The sequence below is a fragment of the Balaenoptera ricei genome, chromosome 6, assembly GCF_028023285.1.
Source record: "Balaenoptera ricei isolate mBalRic1 chromosome 6, mBalRic1.hap2, whole genome shotgun sequence".
Taxonomy (NCBI): Eukaryota; Metazoa; Chordata; class Mammalia; order Artiodactyla; family Balaenopteridae; genus Balaenoptera; species Balaenoptera ricei.
The window spans coordinates 90,160,599-90,180,525 of record NC_082644.1 but is presented as its reverse complement, the minus strand read 5'-3'; the positions used below and the strand labels follow the sequence as shown (position 1 = coordinate 90,180,525).

Here is a 19,927-nt window from a genome sequence, read left to right as displayed (position 1 = left end):
CTTTTCTTCTTGGTGAGCCTGGCCAGAGGTTTGTCAATTTTGATTATCCTTTCAAAGAACCAGCTCTTGGCTGTATTGATTTTTTTCTATTTTTTAAAAAAATCTCTATTTTATTTAAAATCTCTTATTTTTTCCTCTGATCTTTATTACTTCCTTCCTTCTGCTGACTTTCAGGTTTTGTTTGTTCTCCTTTTTTCTAATTCTTTTAAGTAGTAGGTTAGGATGTTTGAGATTTTTCTTGTTTTTTGAGCAAGGTCTGTGTTGCTACGAACTTCTCTCTAAGAACTGCTTTTGCTGCATCCCATAGATTTTGTATGGTTGTGTTTTCATTGTCATCTGTCTCAAGGTATTTTTTTAAATATTTATTTTATTTATTCATTTTATTTATTTTGGCTGCGCTGGGTCTTAGCTGTGGCACGCAGCATCTTTAGTTGTGGCATGCAGACTTCTTAGTTGTGGCATGCGGACTTCTTAGTTGTGGCATGCGGACTTAGTTGCGGCTTGCGGACTTCTTAGTTACAGCATGCAGACTTCTTAGTTGCAGCATGCATGTGGGATCTAGTTTCCTGGCCAGGGATTGAATCCAGACCCCCTGCATTGGGAGTGCGGCGCCTTACCCATTGGACCACCAGGTAAGTCCCTCAAGGTATTTTTTAATTTCCTCTCTGATTTCATCATTGACCCATTGGTTTTTTAGTAGCATGCTGTTGAGTCTCCATGTAATCTTTTATTTTTTCTCATTTCTTTTCTGTGGTTGATTTCTAGTTTCATGCCATTGTGGTCAGAAAAGATGTTTGAGATAATTTCTATACTCTTAAATTTGTTGAGGCTTGTTTTATGCCCTAGTAATGTGGTCAATCCTAGAGAATGTTCCATGTGCACTTGAAAAGAATGTTTATTCTGGGTTTTTTTTTTTTTTTAATGTAATGTCCTGAAAATGTCAATTAAGCCTAACTGTTCTATTGTGTCATTTAGGAACTCTGTTGCCTTACTGATTTTCTGTCTAGAAGATATGTCCATTGATGTGAATGGGGTGTTAAAGTCTCCTACTATTACTGTATTCCCATCAATTTCTCCCTTTATGTCTGTTAGTATTTGTTTTATGTATTTAGGTACTCCTATATTATTAGGTGCATATATGTTGACAAGTATAAAATCCTCTTCCTGTATTGATCCTTTTATCATTATATAGTGTCCTTTCTTTATGGCCTTTGTTTGAAAGTCTATTTTGTCTGAGTATTGCAACCTCCCCTTTCTTTTCATTTCCATTTGCATGAAATCTTTTTCCATCCCCTCACTTTCAATCTGTGTGTGTCCTTTGCCCTAAAGTGGGTCTCTTGTAGGCAGCATATTGTAGGCTCTTGTTTTTTTCTATCAAATCTGCCACTCTGTCTTTTTTTCTATTTAAAAAAATTTATTTTATTCAAGTATTGTTGTAATTTCTACTGTACAGCAAAGTGATTCAGATATACATACATACATATATATATATATATTCCTTTTCATATTCTTTTCCATTATGGTTTACCACAGGATATTGAGAGATCTCTTTTTTTGAGAGAGAGTATATTTTTATTCTTATTTTTTAATTTAATTTTTTATTTTATACTTGGGTATAGTTGATTTACAATGTTGTGTTAGTTTCAGGTGTACAGCAAAGTGGTTCAGTTAATATATATACATATATCCATTCTTTTTAAGATTCTTTACCCATATAGGTTATCACAGAGTACTGACTAGAGTTCGTTGTGCTACACAGTAGGTTCTTATTGATTATCTGTTTTATATATAGTATTGTGTATATGTTAATCCCAACCTCCTGACTTATCACTACCCCCCTACCTTTCCCCTTTGGTAACCATAAATTTGTTTTCTAAGTCTGTGAGTCTGTTTCTACTTTGTAAATAAGTTCATTTGTATCATTTTTTAAATTGCACATGTAAGTGATATCATATGATATTTGTCTTTTTCTGACTTACTTCACTTAGTATGATAATCTCTAGGTCCATCCATGTTGCTGCAAGTGGCATTATTTCATTCTTTTTAATGGCTGAGTAATGGTCCATTGTGTGTGTGTGTGTGTGTGTGTGTATATATATACATATATGTGTGTGTGTGTGTATACACACACACACCCCCCACATCTTCTTTACCCATTCTTCTGTCAGTGGACATTTAGACTGCTTCCATGTCTTGGCTATTTTAAATAGTGCTGCAATGAACATTGGGATGCATGTATCTTTTTGAATCATGGTTTTCTCGGATATATGCCCAGGAGTGAGATTGCTGGATCATATAGTAGTTCTATTTTTAGTTTTTTAGGGAACCTCCATACTGTTCTCCATGGTGGTTGTACCAATTTACATTCCCACCAACAGTGTAGGAGGGTTCCCTTTTCTCCACATCCTCTCCAGCATTTATGGTTCGTAGATTTTTTTGATGATGGCCATTCTGACTGGTGTGAGGTGATACCTCATTGTAGTTTTGATTTGCTTTTCTCTAATAATTAGCTGAGCATATTTTCATTTGCCTCTTGGCCATCTGTATGTCTTCTCTGGAGAAATATCACTTTAGGTCTTCTGCCCATTTTTTGATCGGGTTGCTTCTTTTTTTGATAGTGAGCCATATGAGCTGTTGGTAAATTTTAGAGACTAAGCCCTTGTCCATTGCATAGTTTGCAAATATTTTCTCCCATTCTGTGGTTGTTTTTTCATTTTGTTTATGGTTTCCTTTGCTGTGCAGAAGCTTACCACTCTGTGTCTTTTGATTGGAGCATTTAGTCCATTGGCATTTAAGTAGCTATTGATAGATATGTTATTTATTGCCATTTTGACCTTGTTTTCCCATTGATTTTATATTTCTTCTTTGTCCTTTTCTATTATTTTTCCTTTTGTGGTTTGATGATTTTCTCTTGTATTACACTTATGTTCTCTTCTTTTTTGTTTTTGTCAATCTACTGTGATTATGTTTTTGATTTGTGGTTACTCTGTTTCTCAAATATGTTAACCCCGTCCTATATCTACTTGCCTTAGACTGGTAGTCATACAGGCTCAAACACATCTAGGAAATGAAAAAAAAAAATCTACATTTTCTTACCCTCCTTCCCCACAGTTTATGATTTTGATGTCCTCTTTTACATCTTCATGTTCATCCTTTTGCTGTTCATTGTGGTTATCTTCACTTTCACAGAATTTTTTTTTTTTTTAATCTGTGTGTGTACTGGCTTATTTAGGTAATTTGCTTTCCAATTGTGATTTTCTCTTCCCTATAGACTGTTACTCCTTTTCTATTTAGAGAAGACCTTTCAATATTTCCTTTAGGATAGCTTTAGTATTGCTGTATTCTTTTAGTTTTTTGCTTGTCTGAGAAATTTTTTCTCTCTCCTTCTACTCTCAATGATAATCTTGCTGGGTAGAGTATCCTAGGTTGCAGATTTTTCCCTTTCAGGACTTTGAATATATCTTGCCACTCCCTTCTGGCCTGCAACATTTCTGTAGAGAAATCAGCTGATAACTTTACGGGGGCTCCCTTGTAATTAACTCTTTTTCTCTTGCTGCCTTTAGAATCCTCTCTTTAACTTTTGCCATTTTTATTATAATAGGTTGTTATGTAGATCTGTTTGGGTTCACCTTGTTTGGGACCCTCTGTGCTTCCTGTACCTGGATATCTGTTTCCTTCCTTAGGTTTGGGAGGTTTTCAGTCATAATTTCTTCAAATACATTTTCGATCCCCTTTTCTCTTTCTTCCCCTTCTGGAATCCCTATTATGCGTAGATTGGCATGCTTTATATTATCCCATAGGTCTCTTTTTTTCATTTGTCTGCCATCCTGATTGGGTGATTTCCGTATTCTATCTTCCAGGTCACTTACTCGTTCTTCTCAATTATTTATTCTGCTATTCATTGCCTTTACTTCAGTTTTTGTCTCAGCAAGTGAGTTTTCTAAGTTTTTCTTGATTCCTCTTTATGGTTTCTAGTTCCTTTTTATAGTACTCTGCATTTCTGTTGATAGCCTTTCTTAGTTCCTTCAGTATTTTCACTATTTCCTTTTTGAAATCAGTGTCCCCTAGGCCAAAGAGGTCTGTTTCATTGTTTGTTCTTTCAGGGGAATTCTAATGGTCTTTTAACTGGGAGTGGTTCCTCTGCTTCTTCACTTTACTTGTATTTCTCTTATTCTGTGAGTTTAGGAGAAAATTATCTATGGTGGTCTTGGAAGACTGTTTATATGTGGGGGTGTCCCTGTGTACCTTGTGTGGGTTTAATACTTTTGGTGCAAGGGCTGTTTTTAGTATGGATGCCTGTCACCTCTTTCCTCAGCATGTGCTGGCAGTTATCCCCTTGATAGAGGGTGTGCAGATGCAGTGGCCGATGCCTGGTCCTGGGGTTCTTGGTGGTGGTAGCAGCTCACGTGTGCCCCCAGAGCACATGAGGGGAGCAGAGGCAGCTCACAATCGCTCCTGGAGCCTGGGGGAGTGTGGGGGGTGGGCGTGTATCATGACTGCTCCAGGAGTTTGTGTAGGCTGTGTCCTGCTGCCTGAGAGCTCATGCCAGGAAAAAGGCTGTAATGGCAGGTCCCAACCCTCCCCTCATGCACTGCCCACACAATGGCACCTGGCCTCTAAGGCAGCCCAGGCTTCCTCTGTGTATAACCTCAGGTGCAGTCAGTTGCACCAGCCTCCAGCCCCTTCAGACTGTTTCTACACAGCCCACCCCTGTCCTCTCCCTGCGTCTGATCTCTGAAGCTCAAGCTTCCACACATAACTGAGATCATATTAGACTCGAGAAAAATATTAAATATCCCAACTGGTTTGCAAATTAATGATGTCAACCAAATCCCATGAAAAGCTGAAACAGCAATTTTATGCTATCTGCCTTATGATCTAAGTTTCCAATGACCCACACGTAATAACTGACTATCCTAGGTGTCCTAATGTACACCACCTACTTGGCTATGTACTATGTACTATATTTTAATCTAGAAGTCTTCTCACTAATACAGGATAAAAGGAAAGACAAAGACATACTCCAAGGAACAAAATAATAGATAAAAATGAATGCCAGTTCTCCTATTGATACCACTTTGCACAGTTCTGAGGTTTCAAAACTCCTAGGACTCACAAAGACCTGCAGCAACCACTGCCTGGAACACTGAGTCAAGAGATCTGAGAGTCCCTGATGAATCCATAAATCACAAATACGACTGAGATAGAATGAAGTTTGGCTCTATTCAAGTCCAAGGTAGCAGTTTGAAGATATGCGGTGGCAAATGCTGTGATACACAGAGCAAAGCCTTTTGGGTCAGAAAGGCCCAGGTTCAAATCTCAGCTCTTCAGCTTACCATCCATGAGGTTGGTTGGCCACATTACTTAACCTCCACAAGGCGGTTTCCTCATCTCTGAATTGAGGGTAGTGATACCTACCCTAATTAGGTCCTTTGAGTACTCATAGACTCAACAAATATTTATTGAGGACTTACTATGTATTAGGCACTGTGATGGATGCTGGGAATACAAGGCTGCTCTCAAGCAGCTTATGATCCAATGGAATATACAAATAAATGGACAGTTATAATGTGCTAAGTGCCTCAATGGTCCAAGTTTAGCATGCAGTGAGGGCCCTTGCCAAGGACACCTAACAAACAGTCCAGAAAAGGATTTCTATGAGAAAGGAAGACTAAGTACAAGTTAGGGAAATAAAAGCAGAAAGTATGCTCTAGGATACAGCACATGGGAAAGTTTGAAGAGAGAAAGTCATGTTTTCAGGAAATAAAAATATGAAAACAGTTGGGCTAACTACAGCACAACATTTGAAGAGAGCAATAAATGATATACATAAAAGACCCATTAAAATGATTGGCACATAGTAGGTACCCCATAAACATTAGCTACTATTATGATAACTAACATAACGGTAATATTTTCTGGAAAGGCCACCTTTCATCAGCAGTTACCTTTTTAAGTCAGGTAACCTTGGTTTCAGAGCAGGCAAGACCATGAGATCTTCTACCTGTGAGCAATCTAATAAAGTACAAGGTCGAGTTTCAGAAAAGATAGGTATCTAGAAATGAGAAGGAAAAGAAGTCAATTTCAGAACATATTAATCACTGTGTAGCCATAAGTATACCTTTTTGTTCCCACTCTGTGGTTTGGAGCAATATCAATTGTGTCTGTGGCCGAATCATGTCTTACTGCCAGTCCCAAGTCTGCAATACAGCAAGTTCCATTCTTCTTTACCAAGATATTCTTTGATTTCAAATCCCTATGAGCAATGGCTGGTTTTCCTAAAGAAAGAAAAAAATTAAACATGGTTGCTTAAATGGTAATACCAATCACAAATCTCACCTTTAGGTTCAAAAGCTTCTCTTCCCATCCCAGTGTTGAAGCATTTCAGCCCCCATCACCGCAATACCTAGGCCATTACTAAACCACCTTAAGTGAATCATTACACAAAAAGTTGCTGAAATTACATTTCTTCAAAGAAAATAGATGATGCTCAAAAAATATAAGTCTAATACTCAAAGACTGGGGGGTTAAAGATACTAGTTTGTTGATACCCTATGAATTTTTTACAGGAATCCTAGTCACTGATACTCGAATTCAAGAACCAAGAATCTCAATCACTTCCTTTGTCTATCAACTGGAATATACTTATTAAATGTATAATACCTTAATACTAACCACTAGAAAAAGTTGTACTATGCAGGGACTATGTATTTTAATCTAGAAGTCTTCTCACTAAAACAGGAAAAAAAATAAAATTTTAAAAATAATTTAAATTTAAAAATAATAATTACAATGTGGAAAACTTGGAACCCTCAGAGACTGCTGATGGAAATGTAAAATAGTACAGGCATTTGGAAAAAAAAGTCTGGCAGTTTCACAAATCTTTAGATCCAGTAATTCCACTCCCAGGTATATATCCAAGAGAACTGGAAACATGTCCACACAAAAACTTGTACAACGATGTTCATAGCAGCATTATTCATAACAGCTCAAAGTGGAAACAACCCAAATGTCCATCACTGATGAATGGATACCCAAAATGTGGTATATCCATACAATGAAATATTCCTCAGCCATAAAAAATGAAATATTACTCAGCCATAAAAAAGAATGAATTTCTGATAAATACTGCAGCATGGATGAACCTTGAAAATACACTAAGAGAAAGAAACCAGTCACAAAAGATCACATATTGTATGATTCCATTTATATGCTATGTCCAGAATAAGCAAATCTATAGAGATGGAAAGTATATTAGAGGTTGCCTAAGGCTAAAGAGTTTGGGGGGAAATGGGGAATGACTGCTAAGAACTACAGGGTTCTTTTAAGATGATGAAAATGTTCTAAAACTGATTGTGGTGACAGCTGTACAACTCTGTGAATATACTAAAAACCACTGAATTGTATACCAAATGGGTAAATTATAACTCAATAAAGCTATTATAATCAACAATAATAAAATTTACAAAGATGGGGCTGGCTGAGATAGTAAAACAGCATGTGTGTTGTGTGTTGTAAAGTTGGGAGTGGGGGAGTCATCAGGTAGCAAGTGGATAATCATTAGAGCAGAGAATATATTGGCATCTGATATCTTATATGGCACAAAAATCAAAGCATAAAAATTTCATAACTAAAACTTAGTATTCAATTTTTCAACTGTAAAACTGTCTCATGCAGTCTCCTTATATTAGGGTCAAATATAATTATTAGGTAGCCAGATAACATTTATGTAGCATGTTGATGTTTACAAAGCTTTTTCACATTTCATATGGTACTGCACATAAACTAAATTCCAAAATCAAGATCCTCAAAAATCACAAGAAAGACTAAACGCTACTACTTTTAAGAACTTACAAAAATATCAGTATTGTTACAATGATTGGAGAATCTCTGAACAAATTCCCAGATTCATAACTCCACCTTAGATTTTCAACAGAAAGGTAAAATATTCTCATCTAAAAACTCATTTAAATATCTCCAATTAAGCTGACTTCTTGCAAAAATTTTCTGAACAGACATTAGATCCATGGGAATTTAAAGCTTAAAATAACAGGATTGCTTTGAGTTACCTTGGGTACCAACTATCTCCATGTGAAGATGGGCAAGTCCACTTGCTGTGGACAGAGCGAGTTTTATCATTCCTTCCACAGTAACTGTGTATCTGTTCAAGTAATCAAAAAGGGATCCATGCTCATGATAATCTGACACCAACCAGAGCTGAGTCCATGTACCATTGTCTGCCAAGTAGAATAACAATATTTCAGATGGGCTATAGAACATTTATGATTTATTCAAAAGTTATCACTTTTTACTCTCAATCCTGAATCACACAACTGCAATATGTTGGTACCTTAAATTTGTATATATTTCTTTCATATTTTCTTGTATTTCAGTTTTCTTATACTTTCATGTATGTATCCTTTAGATCCTTAAAGTAAGCCCCTTAATCTTGAGATAAGGCAAGGATAACTAATCCTATTCAAGAGAGAAGGAATCATAGTTCAAAAATGGTGATGTTGAGTCCACATAGATGGTAGCAGGGCTGGGATAATGCTTCGAGGAATGCCTGGTTCAAGTTAGGTGCTCAACGATTGTTTCTGGAAGGGGGGAGGGAAACAAGGGAGGAGGGAGGGAAGAAGATGAGAAGTACCTGGAACCTAGTGTGGCTATAGTGGGAATGGAATATTATTGGACAAACTGAAAGGGAGCTTAAATGAGAAATGCAAGCTTTAATGACAAACAGACTGTGTATACCGTTCACAAAGAAGCCAGAAAAGATTACAATTCCAAGGTTTCCAGATTAGAAAAATATAAAAATAGTGGTATCACTGACACATGGGGAAGCTGAGACAGGAGCTAAAAATGTCACGAGGAGAAAAGGCTAGGACTGAATCCAGTTTTACACAAGGTGATTTTGAACCTCAACAACTAGGAATATGTGTTCTTCCAAAAGTTCCTTTGTAAGCCAGGACATGAATTGGAAATGTAAGTTCCCATGAGAATCATGGTAAAGGTTCTGGCTGGGCTTCTAGGCTAGGCTGGTCCACAAAAGCCAATTTAACCTAGGAGTAGCTGGAAAATCATATATTTCACAAAATCATGAAAGCAAAAAAAGTATTACAACAATACTAGGAGGCAGGACAATTCAGTAAAAGATGCACACTTGGAGTCATTCTGACCTGGGTTGGAATCAGGGCCTGGCTGTCACTGACTACATGACCTCAGACAAGTTTCTTAACCAATGAGCCTTTGTTCCTTCTTTTACACAACAAGAATACCTTACTTTGCGAGACTACTAAGAAGATTTTAAAAATAGGATAATAGATTTTTAAAAAGCATTTAGTACAATGCATGGCACATAAGAACTTCCCCATGGTTGTAAAACAAAAGAAAAAACTCAGATTGACATAAAATAATTTCTATATTTTGAAGGTTGTTAATTGAAAGAAAGCAATTCTGATTAGAAAAGATTAAGGAATGAAATGTTTTCAGAAGATTCTGGAGGAGATTTCTGGGTATTTTCGAAAGGATTTAGATATTCATGATACTAGTTCTTTATCAACTTGTTTCTTCATAAACTTTGTAAACTGATTCTGTTCAAACTTATACCTTTCCTTGATACAGGTACATCACTAGCTTTATCTGCATGCTTATTAACCATACCTGAATTCTGAAAGGCTCACAAATACAAGAAATAAATAGGAACACAGCAAGATGGAAGAATGGGAGGTTTTCTGAGGTAACTGACAAGACAGGTGGAAGGAAGAAGGACATATTAGAGGCTATGCCCACATAAAGGGTTGTCTAAGGTGGAATTAACTAAATCAGTATGAGAAAGATAACGAAAACGGAAATAGGGGGTGGAGGGGCTAGGTTCTAGGCAAAGTCCATTAACCCCTGACAAAGAAGAAAGGAGGTGTAGGGAAGAGCCAGCAGGGTTGCCAGTTCCCATGGTAACCTCCAGATGACAGTACCAGCTTGGCTACTGCCTGAGCGAAAGGGAGGAGTTCAGGGCACAGCAGCAGGAACATTTTGTGTCGGTTAGTGTGTTTACAACTTGGAACAAGCCTAAAACATGCTGGGCCTGGGTAAGGGTTGAACCTCAAAATGCAGATTTGAAAGTCACCACTACCTACCATTGAGTTTGAAAGCAAAAATGTGGGTAAGTTCTTTGAGGGAGAAATTACTATTTGTAGAATTAGAGCCTTCATATGTATTAAGAAAACAAAAACACCTATTAAGAAATAAGAAAGTCCAGAGTCACAGAATACAAAGGTTGTTTTAAGGGTTGAGGGAGAAGCTAAATTGGTGTCGAAGACAGAAGAAAGTGAAAACTAAGGACTTGGTCAGACTATGATCACTGCTTTTGTTTATTTGTTTTGTTTTTAAATTAAGTAATACTGAATTGGTAGTATCTATTGATAATCCCTGCTTAGATCCATCACTGCCCCTAAGTCACAAAAAGCAGATAATCACACACACCTCCTCATTTGATGCAATAGAAAGAATATGTAGAAAGTATATAATATTTTCAGGAAACCAATAAAATAATCAGATTCAGTCTCTAATTTTAACTACCAGTTTTCAAATTATACAAGGAGCAAGTTCAGAGATACTATAAGAATTCAATTAGCAAATCTAGAATATGATAAGCCCTATAGGACAAACAATCCAGTGTCTTCAACTGCAAGAAGAAAAAAAAAGACAAAGGGGAACCCTAGTGATTTTAAGGGATTTGAGATAAATATCAACCCAATGCAATGGATCCTAAAGTGAATAACCAATTGTTAAAAAAAAAAAAAAGGGGGGGGGGGAGACCACTGCAGAAATGTGAAACTGACTAGATATTTGATGGCATTTTTAAAATTGACAATGGTAGTATGGTTATGTTTCACAAAAAAAGATTCCCCATAATCTAAAGATGATACAAACTGAGATATTTATGGATGAAAAGATATGCTATCTGGGATTAGCTTCAAATAATTCAGAGGGGGCAGAGTAGGTGGAATCAGAGCTCAAATATGGTTGGCAGTGAGCTGATAATTGTTGAAGCTGGGTGATGGGGGTTCATTATACTATTCTCTACTTTTCTATATACTGGAAATTTTCTATAAATGTTTAAAAAAACAAGTAATAAATGTTTGTTGTAAATAAATTTGAAAATACAGAGAAGCAAAAAGAAAAATCAAAATCACCCATGAACACAAACTGAGATTAAACATTGTTAATATTTCAAAGAAATAAATATTGTTGAAGAAAATGGGAAGGGAGAGAAGTAAAAAGATGACTATGGTTATGGCCTTTAAAAAAGATAATGATAGCATTTTTTTAAAAAAAATAGGAAAGGTGGGAAATACATTTGATTCAGGGTGGGTGTGATGAGAGTCGAGTTGTAATACTGGGTTGGCCAAAAAGTTCGTTTGGGTTTTTCTGTAACATCTCACGCAAAATCCCAAATGAACTTTTTGGCCAACCCAATACAAGCCTCTGACAAAAGCTATAAAGGTAGGATTGTGGGCACTACTATAATAACTGAAGCCAGGAAAGTAAATGAAGTGCAGTCTGAAATCACTTTTCACAGTCACCTCTCATGCTGACTGTCTACTGACATGGCTTCCTCACTTGCTTCAGCATCTGATCTGCTCCCAGGCCTCAAGCACCTGTGTACCACAGGCAAGAAAAGGTCCACATGGTTACTAAGGGCAAGGTGGTTTTGGAGAAACCATTTCTCTATTTAAGTGAGTTTACTTAAAAGATTAATCTATTTAGCCCTTAGCAATTTAAACACAGAATACACTGAGAAGTTATTCTTACTCTCCCTATACATAAGGTCATTAGGAAATATTAGAATGCCCTAATGGTCAGGAAGAGATTAAAAGGAAACATATCTGAGCTCTAGCCTATCATCCCAAAACTCTGGGCAACCAGAGTTTATAAATTTTTTTTCTACGTTATGACTATCCTCAGTAACTAACTCCCCAGAACCAAACCAAACCAAAAGCATGTAACCTTTTTTTTTTTTTTCTTTTTTAAAATAGCTCTTTACATTTTATAAAGCAATTTAGAGGTTTAGGAACATGTTGTCAAAAGTCAAGAAAATCCTTAAGAAGTTCCTGTTTCTAAAGGCTTCTAATATATTCTATTTTACTTAATGGGTCTAATTTATATGGCAAACATCCATTTCTCATCAAATATGACAATGTTTAATAGTCTTATTTGTGGAAAGGATTAAATATATTTTGTTACACTCAAAGGAGAAGCAAATGTTACTGACCTTTATTGTCTGCTGCTATAAATCCCAAGATGTTTTCATGACGTAACATGACGGTCTGATAAATCTCTGCCTCACGGAACCATGAACGTTCTTCTCTAGAGGAGAATATTTTAACAGCAACTTCTTCTCCTCTCCATTTTCCTCGCCAAACTTCTCCAAAACGACCTTTGCCAATACTTTCTTGTAACACAATAGTTCTTGCAATTGTCCTCTGAACAAGCAATGGTAAACCTAAAGATAAAAAGAAATAGTATTCGACACAAACAATCAATATTGGTACCTGTTTCTAACACCACGATAGGCCTTAAAAGAGTGACTCAGAAAGGTTTAACTCCTTAAAGGAACTTACAATCTCACTGAGGAAAGATAGAGTAAATTTTCAAAAACAATAATTCATGATAAAAGGAAAATAATAAATAAAATAAAAGAATCCAGAAACTCCTGCCTAGAGAGTCAAGGTAGGCTTTAAAAGATAAGCTGGATTTAGACTGTCCTTTACAGAAGGGATAGGACCAAAGAAGAAGACAAGGAGGTAAGGTGTTTAGGTAGGAGGAATATGCAAGCAAAAGTAGAAGAAACAAATGGCTGATACATGTTTAGGGAACCAGCTTAGATAGATAAGCAGAAAAAGGATGTATGTAGTAAAACAGTAGAAGAGAAGAGAAGAGAAGAGAAGCTGCACCAGAATGTGAAGAGTACTGAATGCCCGGCTCAAGATGACCAATGAGAGCTGTGGGTGAAAGAGGAACTAGTAAACATTTCCATTCATTTCATGAAAGGAAAGAAATAATTTAAAAATATTATTTCAGAAAGATGAGTCTGGTAACAGTTTTACAAATGGGAGGAGAAAAGTGTGTAAGCACAAGAAATGTAGAAGTAAATTCTGGTCTAACTTTTAATAAATCAGTAAAAATTATCACAGAAACCATTTCAAGACAAGCAATTTACCAATTTACGCACCAGGAACTGGCTGCCTAGGCGACACTAATATCTTAAGGAATGATGCCAAGTAACTTACCTTGGTGATGAGACATTGGCAGTTTTCTCACCAACTGAACTTGCCTTACTATAAAATACATAGTTTTAAATATTACCACACTTATTTCATTTACATAAAAGTATTTACTAACTACCTACAAAATTTAAGTAACACTATATTTGGGACTATTCCAATTCCCCATGGACTAAGAACTGTCAAATTATACTGACACTGACAAAATATCAGTGTACATCATGTTCTACAGTATTTTATTTATACAGTCTAATACATATAAATTTGTGTCACTTATAAGCTACCTTGAGTTGCCTGCTAGATCAAATTAAACTAATGGAAGTAAATAAAATTATCTGGTCTCTTTGATTCTCTGGTATGAAATACTTATAAATCCAAATGTTAAACCTTTAAGTTGTCTCTTTTCATCTTTTAAGTTTCTCAAATAGATCCTTCCTTCCCCTTGCTCTATCCATCCTCCCTACTTCCTGCAAAGTAGTTAGCAGTCTAATTGTAAACAATTGTTTTTATAAGGAGACTGCTGGTTAAAAATAAATCTGTGAAAAATCCTTATTTAAATCAAGGAGCTCTTTTGTATTATGAATAACCAATTCCTAATTATGTTGTTTACAGTAGACACTAGCTTACTAAATTTTCTTAAAGCCTTTGAACAGGGCCACACCATGTACTTAAAGATTTAAAGTATACTTAAGAGTTCATTTCAGGAGGCTGATCTGGAAGTTAGAAATGCAGGGAGTAAAGAAGAAAGGGAATAGCAAATGGGAAGTCTGAAAATGCCTGACACATTCAGGACTCACGCAGGGTCAAGAAAGCCTAACAAGACAAAGAAAGTCTTTGTCTTCCCCTTCACAACTGGATTCTAGATGCAGAACTGGAATTAAAAATCAAATCTAGATTTATCATATTATCTGTATTTGGTTACCATAACCCACATGAAAATCTGAGCATTTTTTAAAAAGTAATAGTTTTCTTCTAAAGACAAAAATAAACAGGCCTAATTCAGATCTCTATATTCTCTGCTTTATTTCTGTACCTTTTAGAACTGCTTGAGAGAAAACTTCAACAGGGTCCAAGCACCTTTACATGCAGTGAACAACAGAAATAAGACCTGAAGGACATGCGTGCATTAAAGAGATCATAAGCATGAATGAGACATAATAAACATTGGCCTAAGAGACGCACACTCTCAAAAACTGGCACACAGGGGACTTCCCTGGTAGCACAGTGGATGGAATTCCGCACTCCCAATGCAGGGGGCCCGGGTTCGATCCCTGGTTGGGGAGCTGTATCCCGCGTGAGTGCCACAACTAGGGAGCCCATGTGCCACAACTAAGGAGCCTGCCTGCCGCAACTAAGACCCAGCACAACCAAATAAATAAATCTGGCCCACATTTGCGTGTTCCCACATACTTTGCAATCTAATGACAGCTTAAATATGGGCACATGCACAACCTGTGATTCAAATAAATGCAACAGGGATACAATTAGCTTTAAGTTTAGAGCTAGGTGCCAGAACCCATCTCTCCATTGTCTCCCTGCAATTCCTAAGTTAAAAGTACAGTCTTTGAAAGGGAGAGATAGGGCCTTTCCTAAATTATGGTCATATAGTACTGAGTAATAAACATTTGAATTCATAACATAAAATGTTTTATCTTTTCCTCAATGAGTGAAAGAACTAAAAAGGATATTATACACAGACATTTGACTTACTCAGAGGCATGAGTCCCATTCATGAAATGGCATTCAGGCTTATAATAGATAGAAGGAAAAGCAATGGAATTTTCTGTTGTCATTCAACAGAAGACAGCTTTTGTCTGGATAAATCTGAAAGCCATTAACACAGAATAAACTATGACAGGGAAGGAGGCCTTAAACTAGCTTTTTTGTACAATGCAGCAAATTCATACTGTATATCAGATTTTTTTCCAAATATCTTTTCAATAAGAATAACACCTGTCATTTGGATATAACTTTACAATCTACCAAGTGCTTAAGTGCTTTCACACAAACATCTCGTTTCATTTGAACCTCACAACAATCCAGTAACGTACACTGGGCAGGGTTCATTACTTTCATTTTAAAGATGAAATAACTCAGGCATGAGACATCAGCTAACTGCCCAAAGCCACAGAGCTGGCAAACAATGCAGACAAGTTTTTGCAGGGTGTAAAAGGAGGCATAAAAGGAGGGAGAGAAGCTTTCAGACAATAGAGCTGGGTCCCTGACAGATCTAGAAATACAGATAAAATGGAAAAAGAACAATTCCATTCTGTACTACAATTCCATTCTTCACTACAATTCCATTCTTCATGTCTGTATCTTAAAAGGTAAATAAATATATTCTTATTCAGAAACAAACTGCCATCCAGACAGCAATTTCTTTTAATCCTTTAGGTAGGCTTGCTCTCCTTGAGGCCTGATACATACCACTGTGCCAAGTGGCATGAGCTGCTTTGATTTCCCTCGGTGTAAGTGTGGCAACAAGAGAGCAGGTCCAAGGGATTAATTCCAAATGATCTAAAGCCACCCTAATTTTCTGTGACTTTGGCCCCTGCTTATCATACTTTTTTGGTCCAGGTTAGCTTCTAGAATGAGCCAGATATTCTTTGGGAACCCTTTGAACTAACTCAGAATCAAAGGGGAACCCTAAAATAATCTCTCTCCACTCCTCCACCACTCCTGCCCAAAGACTGTCACATCTTCAGTATAAGGCTGCTCCATCTCAATCCAGCCAGTCACTGCCTCCCTCCTCACAACAGTCACAGGGATCCCTAAAGGCTGCCTTAAGAGACCCGGGCTCCACCGTAAGCCTGTATGTATCCTAGCAGTCATGGGCAGAACTCACTTACTGAATACGTACAGCCAAATTCTACAGAAGAAAACTTCATGTCATGAAATCAGTTTCTTCATATTTAAATGAATAAACATACATACATATACATGAATATACCTTCATTCCCTTAAAGACATTTGTCATTATGTGAACTTTCTGTATCATCAGATGTGATTTTGTGCTTCAGAGTCATATTCCTTCCCCAGTCACAATTTCTGCTTTAAAGTTCCTTCAGGGACTTCCCTGGTGGCGCAGTGGTTAAGAATCTGCCTGCCAATGCAGGGGACAAGGGTTCGAGCCCTGGTCCGGGAAGGTCCCACATGCCATGGAGCAACTAAGCCCGTGCTCCACAACTACTGAGCCCGCGTGCCACAACTACTGAAGCCCACGCGCCTAGAGCCCGTGCTCCGCAACAAGAGAAGCCACCGCAATGAAGAGTAGCCCCCACTCGCCACAACTAGAGAAAGCCTGTGCACAGCAACCAAGACCCAACGCAGCCAAAAAATAAAATTAATTAATTAATTAATTAAAAAAAACAAAGTTCCTTTAATCACTTGATTATAAAATTCATGAAATTTTCATTATACATATTTTTAAAATCTTTTTATCTGTGAATCTAGCCCTTATTTGAAGTTAATTTATGCTTTTTAAAGGACAGTACATCTCATTTAAAAGTCCTAACAAACCACTTTAAGTATTATTATCAGCAGTATCTGTCCCATATTTCTGATGAGGAAACAGAAGCCCAAGGAGAAAACATGGTTTAACCAAGATCAGACAGCCAATCAGTGACAAAGCTTGCACTGGAATCTAGATCTCTTAATTCCTGGCTAGGAATTAAGTGTCAAATTACAATACTGTAGAGGATAGGAGTCTTCTTCTCTTAGTATCCTTCCAAAGCACATGTAAGAAAAAGTAAAAAATAAATCCCTTTTTGATTTAAATATGAAGCACTGATTGCTATGCCAAAATTTGCTTCAGGTAATTAGATAATCTATTTCTGATCCCACAAAAATCAAAGAGAACTGAGAAAAGCAAATATCAGAAGGGCCATGGATCCATAAAGCTATATTAAATAAAAAGGTGGTCAGACTTTTTTCTAAAGTGAGAAAATGACTAAACATTAGTTTAATAAAAAACTAGCCCTGAGCCAGAGACAGCAATTTAATGTTGAAAAAGCAAATAACCTTCACAATTCCAAACACACTCTCTGTCATGCCTGCTTTCAATACAAAAATAAAGCTGCTAAACAGTCCTGAAGAGAATGGGTAAACTGCAGATTATTTGAACATCTGTGAACTTCGGCCTCAGCTACAGAGGAATAACTGTCTTTATTCTCACAGAGTCATGAGAAGGTGAGAATGTTTTCAAAGTTACACAAATGTGAAGGTGACTTACTTTTACTGCTCAAATAAGTCAGTCAATTCTATTTGTCCTTACTAAACTAGCCGTGGTCAGATACAGACCTAGCTTAAAGACCTTTATTAGGTTCAACGCTGGAGTAGTATTCACACTATCCCAAGTTTTAACATACTAAGCCAACTGGCTTAGCCAACTAATAAATAACACAGTTAATTTTAAAAAGACATCTTAGGAAAAAGAAAAAAACAAATACATTACCTGATCCAGAACCCGATGTTGTCATATCATAAATTAAATCTTTTAACGTAGTACCCTCTGAAATAAAGGGGCGATCTAATGAAGGATCCTCTTCATTTGGCACTCGATGGTGAATGACAGTGCGGTTATGGCAGATATAGACCATCAACATGAGTGAGATGCAGACGAAGCATACTGGTCCAGCAATGACAGCTGCCAGTTCGACAGGACCAAGGCCAGATGATGGCTTTCCTGGAAAAGGGCCTCAAGTGAAATAAACATCAACAACAATAACACTGTAGGCGGCATCCACAATTTCCTAAATCCTCCACATTTCCTGCAGTTGGCCACTACCACCATTAGTCAGAGCCTCTTTACAGCAGCTCATAGAGCTCAAACCCGTAACAAGTGAAGCATTTAATCTTCTCCCATTGGCTCTCCTTTTATGATCACCAGCTCTGTCAACATCCACTTAGTCTTCCTGAAGTCTTGAGCCATCCCCTAAATAACAAGGCCAGCTACCACAAACACTGTAGGACCACCCCCCACCCCACTTAGCCCTCTCAGATCTTTAATAGAAGAACCAATAATCTGGAACAACTCCCATTAAATATTTCTTAAGTCACTGTCTTCTTTTTTCTTTTTTTTTTTTTAAAGTAGTTTAGCTTATCTTCTTATTCCAAGGCTAGTATATGCTCATAGCAGGAAAAAAAATTAAAAAGTATAAATACAGATGAGCAAAATTTTTTAAAAAATGAACTACAGCCTCACCATCCCCCCCAAACTCACCTGTGTATATATCTCCACCAATTTTTTTTCATGCAAAAATATATCCTCTTTTTTTTAATAGAGTTTGCATGTGTATACTTTCTAGTTTATTTTAATCACTTAGACTTTTAATTAAAGACTTTTTTTTTATAATCTCTTTTAACAATTAACAATTTGCATTGTTTCAGAAACATTAATTACAACTATTTTGGCATTCATTCTGACACGTGCTGGTTCATGGCTCACCACCCTTTCTTTCACATCACATCTTTATCATTCTTGAGATCTTTATTTGGATTGATTTCATATGATAAAGAATCCTAATTCTAGTAATTCCTTTCAGAAAGAGTATATGGGTCCTTATACACTGAATACTTAATTATCTAAAGATGCTTGTTGCCTTTATATATGAAAAATCTTGGCTCATCTAAAGAATTTTGGGTAACAAGCAATATATGATATTCCATTGCCTTCTGGTATTTAAAAAAAGCAAAAAATCTGAACTTTTTTTTTCCTTTTATAGGTAACCAGTGTTCACTTGTGCTGAATGTGTGCACAATTTTTCTTTATTCTTGAAAACTGATAGTTTTTTCATTATATATATTTGGTTAAGTATTTTTTCATTAATTTTACATAGTATTTCTTCTCTCTTCTGTCCTTTTGCCTTTTTCTGGTTTCTGGTTTTTCTAAGCATATTGGATCACCTAGATCTGTCCTCTATGTCTCTTAATTTGCTCACCAACTGTCTTTTTCTCTGAATTGTAACACAATTTCTCAAGTTTGTCTTGCTTTAAGCTTGTCTCACACTTGACAATAAAGTTACAACATCCAGTCTGCTGTTCACTTTCAATACTGCATTTTTTAAAATAATTCATCAATTGAGCTTTTCATCTGAAAGCGATCTTAACAACTGTGAAATGTTCTCATTTCATTGTGAACAACTGAAAACAGACCTTGGACTGTCTGAAAGTTCTTCCCTAACATGTTGTAAGTGTATTTCATAGGATGACATCTACTCTCATTTATCCAGTTCAGTTCACTTCTTTTGAACCATGGAATCTTTCCATTTGGTAAATTTTTTTGCTGTCTGATTATCAGGGACCTGGGAATGAGGTATTTGTGTATTTTAGCATTAAAAATAAAGTGAGCTCTTCATAAGGTTTTGTGAGTCTCCATTCTGATATTTCAAGCCATTTCAAACAATGGAAATGGGGAATTCTGGAATTATCATTCACCTTGTCATATTAGAATTGCAGATACCTATTAAAAGTCAGAAAAAATTAAAAAAAAAAAAAGTCAGAAAAATTACAGTCTGACAGAGCTTTGCCACAGGGACCTTCTCTATCATGCTGAAGATTTGGTTTTACTTTGCTGTTATCACTCGAACTAGGTGGAGGACTGCCTTCCTTTTACAACTGGCAGGACTGGCCCTTTTCCTCTG

General features: G+C 36.6%; 1 protein-coding gene across 3 annotated transcripts in view; it reads right to left on the bottom strand.

The window, feature by feature from the left end:
* The window catches only part of TGFBR1 (transforming growth factor beta receptor 1), a 68,141-nt gene that overhangs the window by 12,035 nt on the left and 36,179 nt on the right, over nucleotides 1–19,927 (bottom strand). For 2 of the 3 annotated variants that reach the window (XM_059925162.1, XM_059925164.1), the window contains exons 3-6: nucleotides 17,740–17,982; nucleotides 12,275–12,505; nucleotides 8,070–8,237; nucleotides 6,122–6,278 (exon numbers count right to left, since the gene is read on the bottom strand). In XM_059925162.1, the coding sequence (XP_059781145.1) occupies nucleotides 6,122–6,278; nucleotides 8,070–8,237; nucleotides 12,275–12,505; nucleotides 17,740–17,982 (799 nt within the window). The remainder of the gene's footprint in view (nucleotides 1–6,121; nucleotides 6,279–8,069; nucleotides 8,238–12,274; nucleotides 12,506–17,739; nucleotides 17,983–19,927) is intronic. The other variant, XM_059925163.1, reaches the window with a different exon arrangement.